This window comes from Hirundo rustica, chromosome Z, assembly GCF_015227805.2.
Source record: "Hirundo rustica isolate bHirRus1 chromosome Z, bHirRus1.pri.v3, whole genome shotgun sequence".
Lineage (NCBI taxonomy): Eukaryota > Metazoa > Chordata > Aves > Passeriformes > Hirundinidae > Hirundo > Hirundo rustica.
This window is the reverse complement of record NC_053488.1, coordinates 17,416,801-17,428,837: the sequence shown is the minus strand read 5'-3', so window position 1 is coordinate 17,428,837 and position 12,037 is coordinate 17,416,801. Positions and strand designations below refer to the sequence as shown.

General features: G+C 38.0%; 1 protein-coding gene across 3 annotated transcripts in view; it reads right to left on the bottom strand.

Moving 5' to 3' along the window:
* FYB1 (FYN binding protein 1) overlaps positions 1–12,037 on the bottom strand; it is a 56,926-nt gene that overhangs the window by 35,582 nt on the left and 9,307 nt on the right. For 2 of the 3 annotated variants that reach the window (XM_040090769.2, XM_058424162.1), the window contains exon 2: positions 647–1,769. In XM_040090769.2, the coding sequence (XP_039946703.1) occupies positions 647–1,769 (1,123 nt within the window). Of the gene's footprint in view, positions 1–646; positions 1,770–7,515; positions 7,850–12,037 lie in introns of those variants that run through there. The other variant, XM_040090768.2, reaches the window with a different exon arrangement.

Genomic DNA, 12,037 nt, shown 5'->3' with positions numbered 1-12,037 from the left:
TTAATGAGGCGTTTTCTCTTGAGATAAATCAGCTGTTTCGTGAGCTTTTTCATGCTGCCATAGCCCCTCTGAACCTCTTCTGCCACAGGAAGGCCAGCCTTACATGTATTCAGAACTGCTGAAATACAAGCTATGCTGCATTCTAGACACAGAAGATACAAGGACAAATTATGTATGAACCAAATTACATGAATGTACCTAATGTACTACATGCACACTGTGCAGTTAGAGAACCACTGTCAGCAACTTTAGAGCTCTGAATCACACCATTTGGCTTCCCCCTTTCTCACTAACTACACTTAAAATTGAAGATTCTAAGTTTGATCTGTTTAATTAAATTTGGACTTAAATGTCTGTTGAGAAAATACTCCCTCACACAAGTTATAGCTGCATCTGAGTAGTTTTGAGAAACAGGCTAACCCAATACATAAACATTCATCCTGAACTTTATTGCTGAGGAATGGAGAATATAATTTTAATTTCTGTCCTGTATGGAATAGACAGAAGCCTAAGCTACATCGTTAAGGGGTTTTCTGAAGCACAACTGTCATGTTATTTCTGAACAGGAGATTCCATCTGAAATTAACCTGGTTCTAAGTGCATCAAAAAGCTAATAACCGAGAAAGCAAGAACAGAGTGGACTTACTATTTTCTTGGCAGCTTTTCTGGAACATTCCCAGGTGCACAGTGGTGGGTCTGATGGGCTTTTTTGGGGGATGGCCCAGATGGAACACTGAGGGCAAGATTTTCCTCTTGGGCATTCTAGAACTCAGGTCCCCATCCTCTTTCTCTTGGGGTTCACCTGATGGTATTCTTGTAGCAAATGCGGTATTCATCTTAGGGAATTTGTGAGAAGAACCTGATTCTTCCTGGATGATTTTGTTGAGGAAGGTGTTCTTGGCAGCAGTCATTCCCTTCTCTTCAGTGTTTTCCACCACAGTTTTGGGGGCTTCTTTTGGTAAGTTGAACCTGTGGCCTGTAGGCTTCAGAGCTATTTTAGGAAAATGACTGCCTGTACCTTCTGCAGCAGAGTTACTATTTTCACCCATTTCCTTTGCTTCTTGGAGTGCGTGTATGTATGTTCTAGGTCCTGACTGTCTTTGCATAAAACCACTTTTATTAGAAGTGTCTTCATTCTGAGATACCTCCATGTTTAAAGAAGGTTTCTGTGCAAGAGGTGGTTTAGAAACAAGAGGCTTAGGATCATTTTCTTGTGTTGCAGGCATTAATTTTTCCTTAATTGCGGCTACTTTTGAAAATTCTGGTTTTGCCTCATTCGCCTGTGATGCAAAATTAAAATTTGGTTTTGGTCCCGGAGGATTTTTTTCTTTATCAGGAGGAGCAAGGACCTTGTTCCATGCAGGTTTTGGGTTCAAAGGCTTTGGGTCCTCTTTTGACAGGTCACTTGTTTTGACAGAGAATTTAGTGCATCCAGTTGTTTCATTTCCTCTGTTAGTGGGCTGAAGATGAACACCAAACCTTTGTGCCACTGGGTTCAAATGTGGTGGGTTTGGATCTTTCTCTGTTTTATCATCACTTGAAGGCTTGTCTGCCAGAGGAGGCTTAGGGTGAAAAAATTTATGGGTACTGGGTCCTGAAGAAAACGCAGCATATCCCTTATTTGTAAATTTCTCAAGTGCTGCTTTCCTTGTCTGTAATCCTGTGCAGATCTCTTGCCTTGGAATTTTGCTGGGCCGGTTGCTTGATGCATCCTCTCTGGAAAGTTCCTCAAATTTCTCCATGAGTAACTTCACACGTGGCTTGTGATTCTGTAAACATAAATAAGAGAAAAACAAAGGGCAGCAATGGGAAACTTCTGTTGCAATGTTCACAAATACTGTACTTAAAGAGTTTCCTGGTCTGAGGCTTTAGTACTGCTGATTGGCTGACAGGTGATATAACTCATCTTCCTGTAGGGTTAAGAGAAGTTGAACACTCTGTTGTATCCTTGCAGCATTTATTCGCTATTTAAAAATTTTCTTTCAGGTGCTACCTTTCAGGCACTGCAGGTTCTTTTGGGCATATTATAATTTCTGTTTACTTCTGGAATTGTGAACTGAACACATAAAAAACGTAAGAAATTACATACAACTTTAAGATTAACATATCTAAAAATTCAATTGTCCTGTGATGAGAAGCATAGATTGTACTGGAACCTCGGGAAATGTACCAGATTCATGTTATTCCTGACAACTCTTTGGAGAACTGCAAGTTCCTTTGTGAAAACAAACTCTTGTGGTTGATGTGTGTGTGTGTAAATTTTCCTCTCCTTTCTCAGCAATATTTTAATTTTCTGCTCCCCCACCTGCACTTTGTCCTTGTTTCTCTTCATCTTGTATCTGAATAAAACTGTGCATGTGTGGGTAACATATGAAAATACGTGAAGTAAAATTGAAAGAAATTACAATCAATACCCCCAGATATTGTCAAAGTTACTAAATTTCTTGGGGGGGGGGGGGGGGGGGGTAAGTTGAGTAATTCCAAGAGAATAAAACTATAAAACTCAGCTTCATCCAAAAATAGATGTTTTAATTAGTTAGCCCAATTCAGTAACTTTCAGGACCAGTCTTCATTATGGACTGACCCCAAAAGTTTAATACATTTGAATTTAGGAAATAAAACACATCACAGCGCAGGATGGGAGCCAAAGGCAGTGAGCTGGTCCCATTGCACTGGTCAGGGGCCACCTTTGGGTTCCAAGAGCCCTCTGGAGCCCTCCTCTTAGATGACAGTGGCAGCAGAGGTTCAGCTATGGCAGATATATTGATACATACAATTCACAAGTAGGCCCTGGATTTCCTGTGTGAGTTAAAATGTAAAACTTATGGTATAAAGCAGGAATGTTATAACTAGGTAGTGTTCTGAATCATCTGTTTGTAAACAAAGGAGTATTGCTACAAAACATAATAAATAGGTGTTTGAAAAAAAAATAGAGGTTTAAGAATGAGCTGTGTCTTAACTTACTATGGTTCAACAAGTGCTCAGTGATTTTCTTTTTTACCTCAATAACAAGAGCTTCTCAACTGGACTTTTGCTCCTTTTGCTTTCCATTTGATTGTATCTCATTACATAAACAGCCTGTTATGTTGGAGTAGTTATATATATATAAATATATATATAGAGAGAGAGAGAGAGAGAGACCTCTGCAACTTAAAGGTAACTATCCCAGTCTTTTGGCATTGCCAAGAAATTCAGTGTTTCCAAACTGACTATGCTGAGCTACAAATGACTTACATTAAATGCAGCCAAAACAAGAGAGACATAATGAAACTTACACCCAGCAACCACATTGCTGGGTATTTTTGTGCACATAGAGAAGAGAGGAAGTACACATTTACTATGGAGATTGTCAGGGTTAAGCCACCTACTGCTGTTTAATGCATACATGCTCACATACACACACAATTGCATTGCACAGGTGTGTATACAAATCACTAACCATTCAAGATTTGCCCCACAACACACCTCACAAGGCACTGGTTTTACCCACTTAAACAGTTAAGCCAATTGCAGTGCCAGGGAGAAAATAAAAGCCTTTCATCTTTGATCTCTTGACTGTACTATTTCATGATATTTTTCTAAGGTCTGCAGCAATATCTAGACCACCAGCAGTATTGTAATTATAGTTTAATCAGAGCTTTTAAGTATGGATTTGATCAGCTTCTTGGCCAACTCAGCAACTCATTTCTTTTTAAAGTCATAACAATAAATTGATTTCTTTGCTACTTCTTCTATTTGAAATATAACAAAATGGACTGTGCAAATGACAATACCTTTTACGAGCAAGAACCATGTAGAATGGAGACCTTTAGGAAGCTGAGAATGTGACTTTGAAGAGAATTTTATTATTATGATAAATGGTTTCTGAGGAGTTTTCTACACTTGCAATAGCAAGATTACAGGAGTTACATGAATTAATTTATACATGCTTCCAAATGCACTGAACCATTCATTACTACCATGTTTATGAGTATCAATGAATTTTTTAAAGTAAATTTCTTCCCAACACTGTGAACAAACCTTGCCTTAGTCTTGCATATTTACAAGCTTGGCAGGAGGAAAAGGCTCCTGGACATGTGCAAGAGTTTACAATTAACAAAAAGGCCTCTTTCATTTACCTGGTAAAGGTAATAGAATCAAAACGGAGTAAGAAACTCTGTGAAATCTTTCTGCTTCTCTTTAATGTACATCACCAGTTTCTGCCCTCATAAGCTGTGTTACATTAGAAGCCATGTAGTTTCTAATGCAGAGCTTGACTGGTCAGGGAGAGAGAGGGGAACTGGGGAAAAAATAAAATTTTTTTGTTTGTGGCCCTGCTTATAGGGTAATTCACACAGTTTCTGTGCTTCCCTTCCCAGAAGCAACAACAGTTATCTATTTTATTATCGCATACAGTAGGTTGTAAATCATGAAATGGGAACTTGAAAAGATTGTGAAAAGAAGTTAAGTTCCCCCTACCCTTCCCTTCTAAAGTGCAAAGTGTCTGTGCAAAAGAGGAGTCTCGTGCAAAAGCTATTTGGGTTATTTTCTGAACTTTCCCTTTGTTCTCTATTGGAAACTCGGTGCAAAATATTTTGGCTTTTCAACTTTGGATCTGAACTGCAAGCAGCACATAAGGAGCACAGTAATATTTCCTTTGATAAAAGATGGTTGCATTATTCAGATGTGTTTGCTCAAATCTAGATCAATACCTAGGCTTTAGCTCCCATGCCATAGATATATTTTTATACACAGAGCTTTCACTGCCTCTCACTGCTTTCATCAGAGATTCACACAGGTACCAAGTTACCCTTGTACAGAATTGTTCCACAACTACATCTTAATTACAGCTCAATGTTGACAAGTGTAACTCTCCATCATTTACAATATGGCTGCACATTTCTGTAGAGAAGTACACTGTAATGAGAACACAAGAACACATAAAAAACTGAGTTTAGTATGGATATTACAGTCTTAACTGGCAGCCTGAACAAAAAGTTGTGGGTTTTTTGGTTTGTTGTTTTGTTTTCTTGGGGGGGTGTTTTAATTATTATTATTATTATTATTATTATTACTATTATTTGGTTGGTTGGTTGGTTTGGTTTTGGTTTTTTTGCCTTGGCATTAATATAACTTTATTATTTACTTTCTTGTCTTGGTGAAGCCAAAGATTATTTCACTTCAACTGTCCCTTGAGGCCACTCTTTCTTCAAACAGCAGCACTGGATCAGGGAATGGAATAGCAGATGTGTGTGCATACAATCATTAATTAGGCAAATGAAAAATATGTAACTTTTGGCTGTACAAAAAATTAATGGAAAAGTCATGCAGCTCTGATTTATAAAGGATAAACCCCCTATCTCTTCTCTTCTCAATTGTAACTTTTACATTTCTATTCCGAAGTGATGGGGTGTAAATATACCCTTTAAAAACTCAAAATCAGATCGTGATGAGTTTGCTAGAGAGTAATAAAATAAATATTATAAAACTATCCCCTTAAGAAGAAAACTATGTTTACTCATGAATTCTGTGGTAGTGAAATAACCAGAAAAGTTGATAACCATTAATGGAACTGAGCTGTAACCTATGGGCAGGATAAAAGGAATAAGAAAATGGATAAAAATGACAAGGAAAATTACACAGAGAATTATAGAAAAATACAGATCTGAAAATTATTTTGCAACTTTATATAAAGTCTGATAAAATGTCTACTGAAGTTAGTAGATTTGAGGAAGTGCAGCTTTTTGTTTACATCGCAGTGCCATTCTGACTTTGTGATAAATTATTTCTTGATTATTTTCCAGACACCTCAGAATTGTCATTATGCAACTTTGTTGTTTCCAGAAAAGATTTCCAATTTGCTTTCCTTCCACTTGAGTCTAGTTGTAATTACTAGTTCAAGACTCCCTCTAAGAATAAGTACAGCATTTGGAAAGTGAAGTTGAGATGTTGCAATGCTCTGCACCTATGAACGTATGTAGCAGAAGCATGCAAAGAAGTTTGCTCATATGAGATTTGCTAATACAATGGTTGGTATAAAAGAGAAATGAGCCCTAAACAGGTAATACTAAAGTATGAGGAGATAGGCTATTCTTCTGTCAGGGTTTTTTATGAAAGGCAGACCTCTAAGATGGAGAGGACAGAAAGAAATCTAAGGGATTCCCCAGTGAGAGGCTGACAGCCCCTATGTTACCCTCAGAGCACAATTTCAAACATCCCTCTAACATGAGCAAGGAAAAAACAGCACACACATGAGGCCATACACTCGCAAAATTAGACAAGGCCGTTCCAGCCTGGTCACAGTGTATTCTGTATATTTTCCATTGTGCACTCCTCTACACCTTCCATATCTCTCGATACTCTTTCTACCTTCTATCTAATCATAAGACTAGCTACTCATACTGCAGAAAAATAAAAGGACAGGTCCAGATGAGTTGAGACCAGGACAAGTGAGGGCATAGGGCTTGACCAGAACAGCCAGATTATATCCCACGTTGTTCCCAAATTACTTCTGTCAAAGACTATGAAGTCAAACTATCAATGGAGGTGCAATCATCTCTTCCTCCAGTGTCCTAGTGGGCTCAAGACAAAGTTTCTCTCTTAATGGATTTTTTTGGTACCTGTTTAAGTGACGATAAGAACTATCAAACACTGGCAACTTGATCTTCAACAACAGAAGCCTGGTAGCTTCAATTTTTCCGTCAAGAATTTGTATCTGATACAAAGAGACTAGTTCATATCCATTTTTGAAAAATGATTGCATTTTTGCAACATGATTTTATATAAACACAAGATTTCATGATACTTAATAACTTTCTTTTAAAATTTATTTTTCTCATGTGCCTTCCAGTACCCTTTATCAATTATTTCTTTCAGATTAATGTAAATTTTCTCATGATCTGCCCAGAAATGAAAGATTTCTTTTCACTAAGAACCTATTTATATATATAGTGTAGACAGTCACTGTCTTATGAATGTCTTATTTGTCGGGTTATCCCACTAAAGTGAATGCTCCAAGCCTCAAGGAAGAAAAATTTGAATTCCTGTCACTGCAAAGTTCCTACCATTATTTTGAGAATTTCAGGATCCCTTATGATTTTAAAGGAAATTTTGTGCAGTTTTAAGACATTGAGTAGCATTTTGACTTATACCTAGAAAGGAAAATACCATGACCAACTACTAACAAAATACATACACTGACATCTCAATGCAGAGTATGGTATATTAATTGATACCCTAACAACAAACAACAAATAATGCAAAGGGGATAACTAAAATATGTCTTTGAGTGATACTGTTTCTGCTATTATTCAAAATGCAAAGGTCACTTAAATTAGTACCACTTTTAGTAAAATTTCAGAGAACTAGCCACAAAACTCTGAGAGAGAAAAGTCCATTTTGTCAGCTTAGCATCTTTTCAGTAAAATCTACAGAAAGATTTCCAGTTATTAAATTATATTCAGTATCTTGTACCGACTCTATTTCTTCTGGAACTTTCCACACGTATTTTTAAGACAAACACGTACAACAGTTTACCTGGATATCCCAAAGCTCTCCAGTGTTTTGTTACACGCAGAAAAACTGGCTCCCTCAATGCAACAATCCACGGGTGTATCAACTTAACAGCCTGGTTTATTTGCTAAAGAGGAGTTCTGCTTCTCACAGAAGAGTTCTTGCTTCTCACAAGATACACTTGTGGGTTTCATTATCATGAACAGTAACTGCTCTCCACAGGATATTAGGCAAGAAGTGCTGGAGGAAAAGGGAACTAAAGTGTGTTCAGACTGGTTGGCTGCTTCCATCAGCAGTAAGCACCATGTGATATCCAAAAGTACTGCATTTACCCCATATTGCATAGCCCTGTGAGGCTGCCTCGGTGCATACAAGCCTGAGCCTTTAAAGAACAGCTGTTAATGAAACGTGTGTGGCAATTACAGGCAAAAAGGGTGGAGTGGCCAAAGGCCCTGCTACCACTGAGAACCCTGCATACATGGCTCACTCTCAGGAATCCGCTAGCATGTTCCTTTGCTGCCTCACATTTGCCAGTGGGATCTTGAACTTTTTGAAAAACTTCTGTTATGTGGACATACTTAAAAAAACAAACAAACAAAACAAACCACAAGCAAACAAACAAAACAAAAAACCCTCAAGAAACAAAAAAACTATGGGTTTTTTCTGTCCTTCCTCCTGTGTGAGTTTGAAGGATGACATAGGATAGAAAAGCCAATACTGAGTAAATAAGCTTCACATTAAATTTTAAACTTGTGTTTGTGATTAAGGTACATCAAAACCACACAGGTGGAACCCTCTATGAAATAAAGCTCAGTCAGTTTGCTAGAGCAGTGCATGGGGAGAAGATTGCAGAAGAAAAGCTGTGTGTCTTTGAGCTTAATTAACTGAATCTTCCTCATGGTCTACTATTTTCCTTCTGCACAAACTTTTTAGTATTTGTTGAAATATTTTGGGGTGTTAAAGTAAAGCATTGAAAGTGCTTGATATTTCTAGCTTAATTTTACACAAACTTGTAGCCTAGCTACTTCAGAAGTTTATTAGGGTGCTGGATGGAGCCTATTTGAGTTAGAAACTGCTGCATGCCAATGATAACTGATTTTTTGTAATATAACATAGTGGGAGAAATGCCATTTTTTTATGCTATTCATACAGGTAAACACTTTTATTTATAAAATAGTATCATTTATGAAAATAAGCAATCATCACAGATGATAATTCATTTATTATTAATACTGTGGCAGATTAGAATTTGTGACTTGCTGTTGTATGTGGCAGCCTGCATGACGGTTTTAAGATGCTAACTGTAGCACAGAGTCATTTTCTGTGGGTAAACACCACTGCAAGGGTTTGCTCACAGTATCTAGACAAATCATGCAATGATCAAAGAACTAGCTTATCTTCACAGCTCTGAGTGCTAGTTCCTGTTGTCTTCTCTTTCATCCAGTACTCACAAATAAGTACATCTCTAACTGACAGAATGCTGATGAGAATATAAATTGCAACAAACACAATGAAAATAAGTTTACTCTCTGAAATTTCTGTGAAACTTGCCCATCTGCAATATCCACCATGTGCCTCATTTTACATTTGCACATGCAATAGCTTCCTGAAATCTTACTGGTTTTGTGTTTTTTTTTTTTTTTCCTGCTTATTTCTGTGAAGGTTGTTTGTGAGTGATATAGGGAAATTAGCTATTTTTAGGTGAAGGGAGAATCTGAATAAATTAATATTTTAAGGAACAGGACCTGCAAGCCTGAAAGCAGTGTAAAGTTATTTTGCCTTTTTCACTTTTCACAAAACCAGCAGCAGCAGCGGCAACAAAATCACTAGTTCATATCGAAGCAAGACAAGGATGCTAATAACAAAAATGCCTTCGCACGTATACGCATGCCATTATATTCTCTGTCTAGACCAAACTCAGCATCTAAATTCCAGCACACCAGTGGTGTTACTGCTCCTATGAGGAAATGCTATGACTGCAACCTTAAGAATATATATTTTTTTTAATCAGAGTATTTATGAAGATGTTTCTATGTAACTTTGAGAAAAAATGGCTACTTAGGAATTAAGTTTGTCAAAAAATTGAGGAAAGAAGAAATGGAAGAAAAATAATCAGAACCATGTCCATTCAGGATGAGTGTGGCCAGCAGGCCGAGGGAGGTAATCCTCCTCCTCTACTTGGCTCTGGTGAGGCCACATCTTGAGTTCTGTGTCCAGTTCTGGGCTACTCAGTACAAGAAAGTAAAGCAGATAATGGAGAGAGTTCAGCAAAGATCAGAAAGATGATTTAGGATCTGGAGCATCATTCTTATGAGGAGAGACTGTGGGAGCTGGGTGTGTTCAGTCTGGAGAAGAAAAGATTAAAAGGAGATCTTATTAATGCATAAAAACATCTCAGAGGTGAGTGCCCAGTAGATGGTGCCAGGCTCTTTCCAGCAGTAACAAGAGACCGGACAACGAGCAATGTCCATAAACTAAACCACAAGAATTTCCACCTCAATGTGAGTCGGAACTTCTTTCAATTGAGGGTGGCAGAGCACCTCCAGGGTAGTCATGGAGTCTCTCTCTCTGGAGATATTCAAAACCCACCTAGACATGTTCCTGTGTAACCTCATCAGGAGGGTTGCACTGGAATCTCCAGAGTTCCCTTCCACCCCTAATGATTCTGTGATTTTGTGAGTCTCCGTGTAAATGCTAGTCCATCTTTTAAAGATATTTTTCTTTCATCTACTGATATTCTTTGTTCCAATATGGTTTGAAAAGTTAGGCACTTCCATCTGAACACCTCTTGCTTTCCAATTCAATGGTCACAAAGAATCAAGAATATCATAGTTAGGATTTTTGTTACCTCCATAGCTGTGTCAATACTATTGTTCAAGCTGCTGTAAACTGAAGGGACACGATACCAAAAAAAACCCCAAACAAACAAAACAAAACAACAAAACAAAACAAACCCCAAGAAACCCCAAAACAAAACAAAAACAAAACCAAACAACAACAACAAAAACAACAAACCACCAGAAAACAAAAGAAAAGGGGAAAAAAATCTTTTATCTTTTGACATTGTTTTTAACCTGCTTAATTTCACTAACTGTATTATATGGTCCCAAATAAGGAAAGACTGCCTAACAGAGTTAGTCGTGAGGGAGGGAGGGAGGGAGGGAGGGAGGGAGGGAGGGAGGGAGGGAGGGAGAAGAAAAAGGCAAACATGACTGGCTGGAGCAGCTAAGCTTTAAATGATGTGTATATAGGGGGAGACAGGGCTGGGGGGTAATATATGGGAGATCACCTTTGGCCAAGTACATTAATATCATTAAAGTAGTGCAAAAATCTCCTTCCTAAGTCAGAATAGTGTTGCTCTGTCATATAGAAGACATGCAAATATGTGGAGCACTGAGCAAGAGAAAGTCAATGTTAACAGCGTTTTTCACTGAAACTTTGCTTCCTGCGTTTTCCTCTTCTCTCTCACAAGGCTTTTGCCTCCTAGTTGTTACTGAACAGGTTATATTTCTGTAAAATGTAGTCTATGCAGCAGTGAGGGAAGATGTTGGAAAATTCTTTTAGCTTTAGCACATTTGTGTATGATCCCTGTATTCATGGTTAATGCTTAGTTTTGTACCATACAGTGCTTAGTACCAATACCAGAGATTAAAGTGGCTTTGTGTTAACTCCCTACATCTGTGACTCATAAGTCTTGTGCCAGCTAATGCTTCCCTGTTTACTTTTATCAGTGATTAATATGTACTAGCTGATATCTTAAGTTTTGAGAACAAGGATTGTGTGTGAGAGGTAAGAATGATAAGAGAAGTACATTATGACCTGACACTCTCTCATCAGATGATCTGCAACCACATCCAAATAAGTAAACTGAAACAATTACTATATATACATGTAATCAGGAAATATGATTAATGTTTATTAGTTTCAGGAATATAATCTTGTCTGCTAGGTTACAGAACATGTATATTTTAAGGAGAATTCCCCATGCACCCAGTGTTGCTAATAATGCTTTTCTCAACTAACAAGTTGGTTGGAGAGTTTATTTCCCAGTTTTTGATGACATGGGGGCAGACTTGGCACAGGAGCAGAAATAACATCTTTACCAATAATCTCCGTGCATACTTGTACTGAAAGTTTCAGACTACCTGGTTTTGTGCTGCTTCTGGGGTAACATTTTGAGTTCACGAACTGAATTGGAGGGCAAGGCAAAGAGTCAGCAGTTCTGCTCCGTGATGCCATGCCACTCCCCTGTGTCAGAGTTCTTGGGTGAAGTGCCATCTTGCCATGGCAGTGATCCTGTTACAGCATCACTTGGAAATTACCTGATTTTCAGAATAAGCTTGATTTTCCTGAACACTGGCAGGAGCGTCTGCCTGCAATTGCTGCAGCGCACTACAAGAACCAACATTTTTGGTAGGGTCAGTCTGTGTTATCTTTGTGTCTGCAGACAGAGCTAGACTTCCTCAAAAATGAGCTGCTGCATTTCCATCGCATTCTCATTTGAAGGCAGCTTTCTGACAGAAGTTTGGTCATAAGCAAATTAACA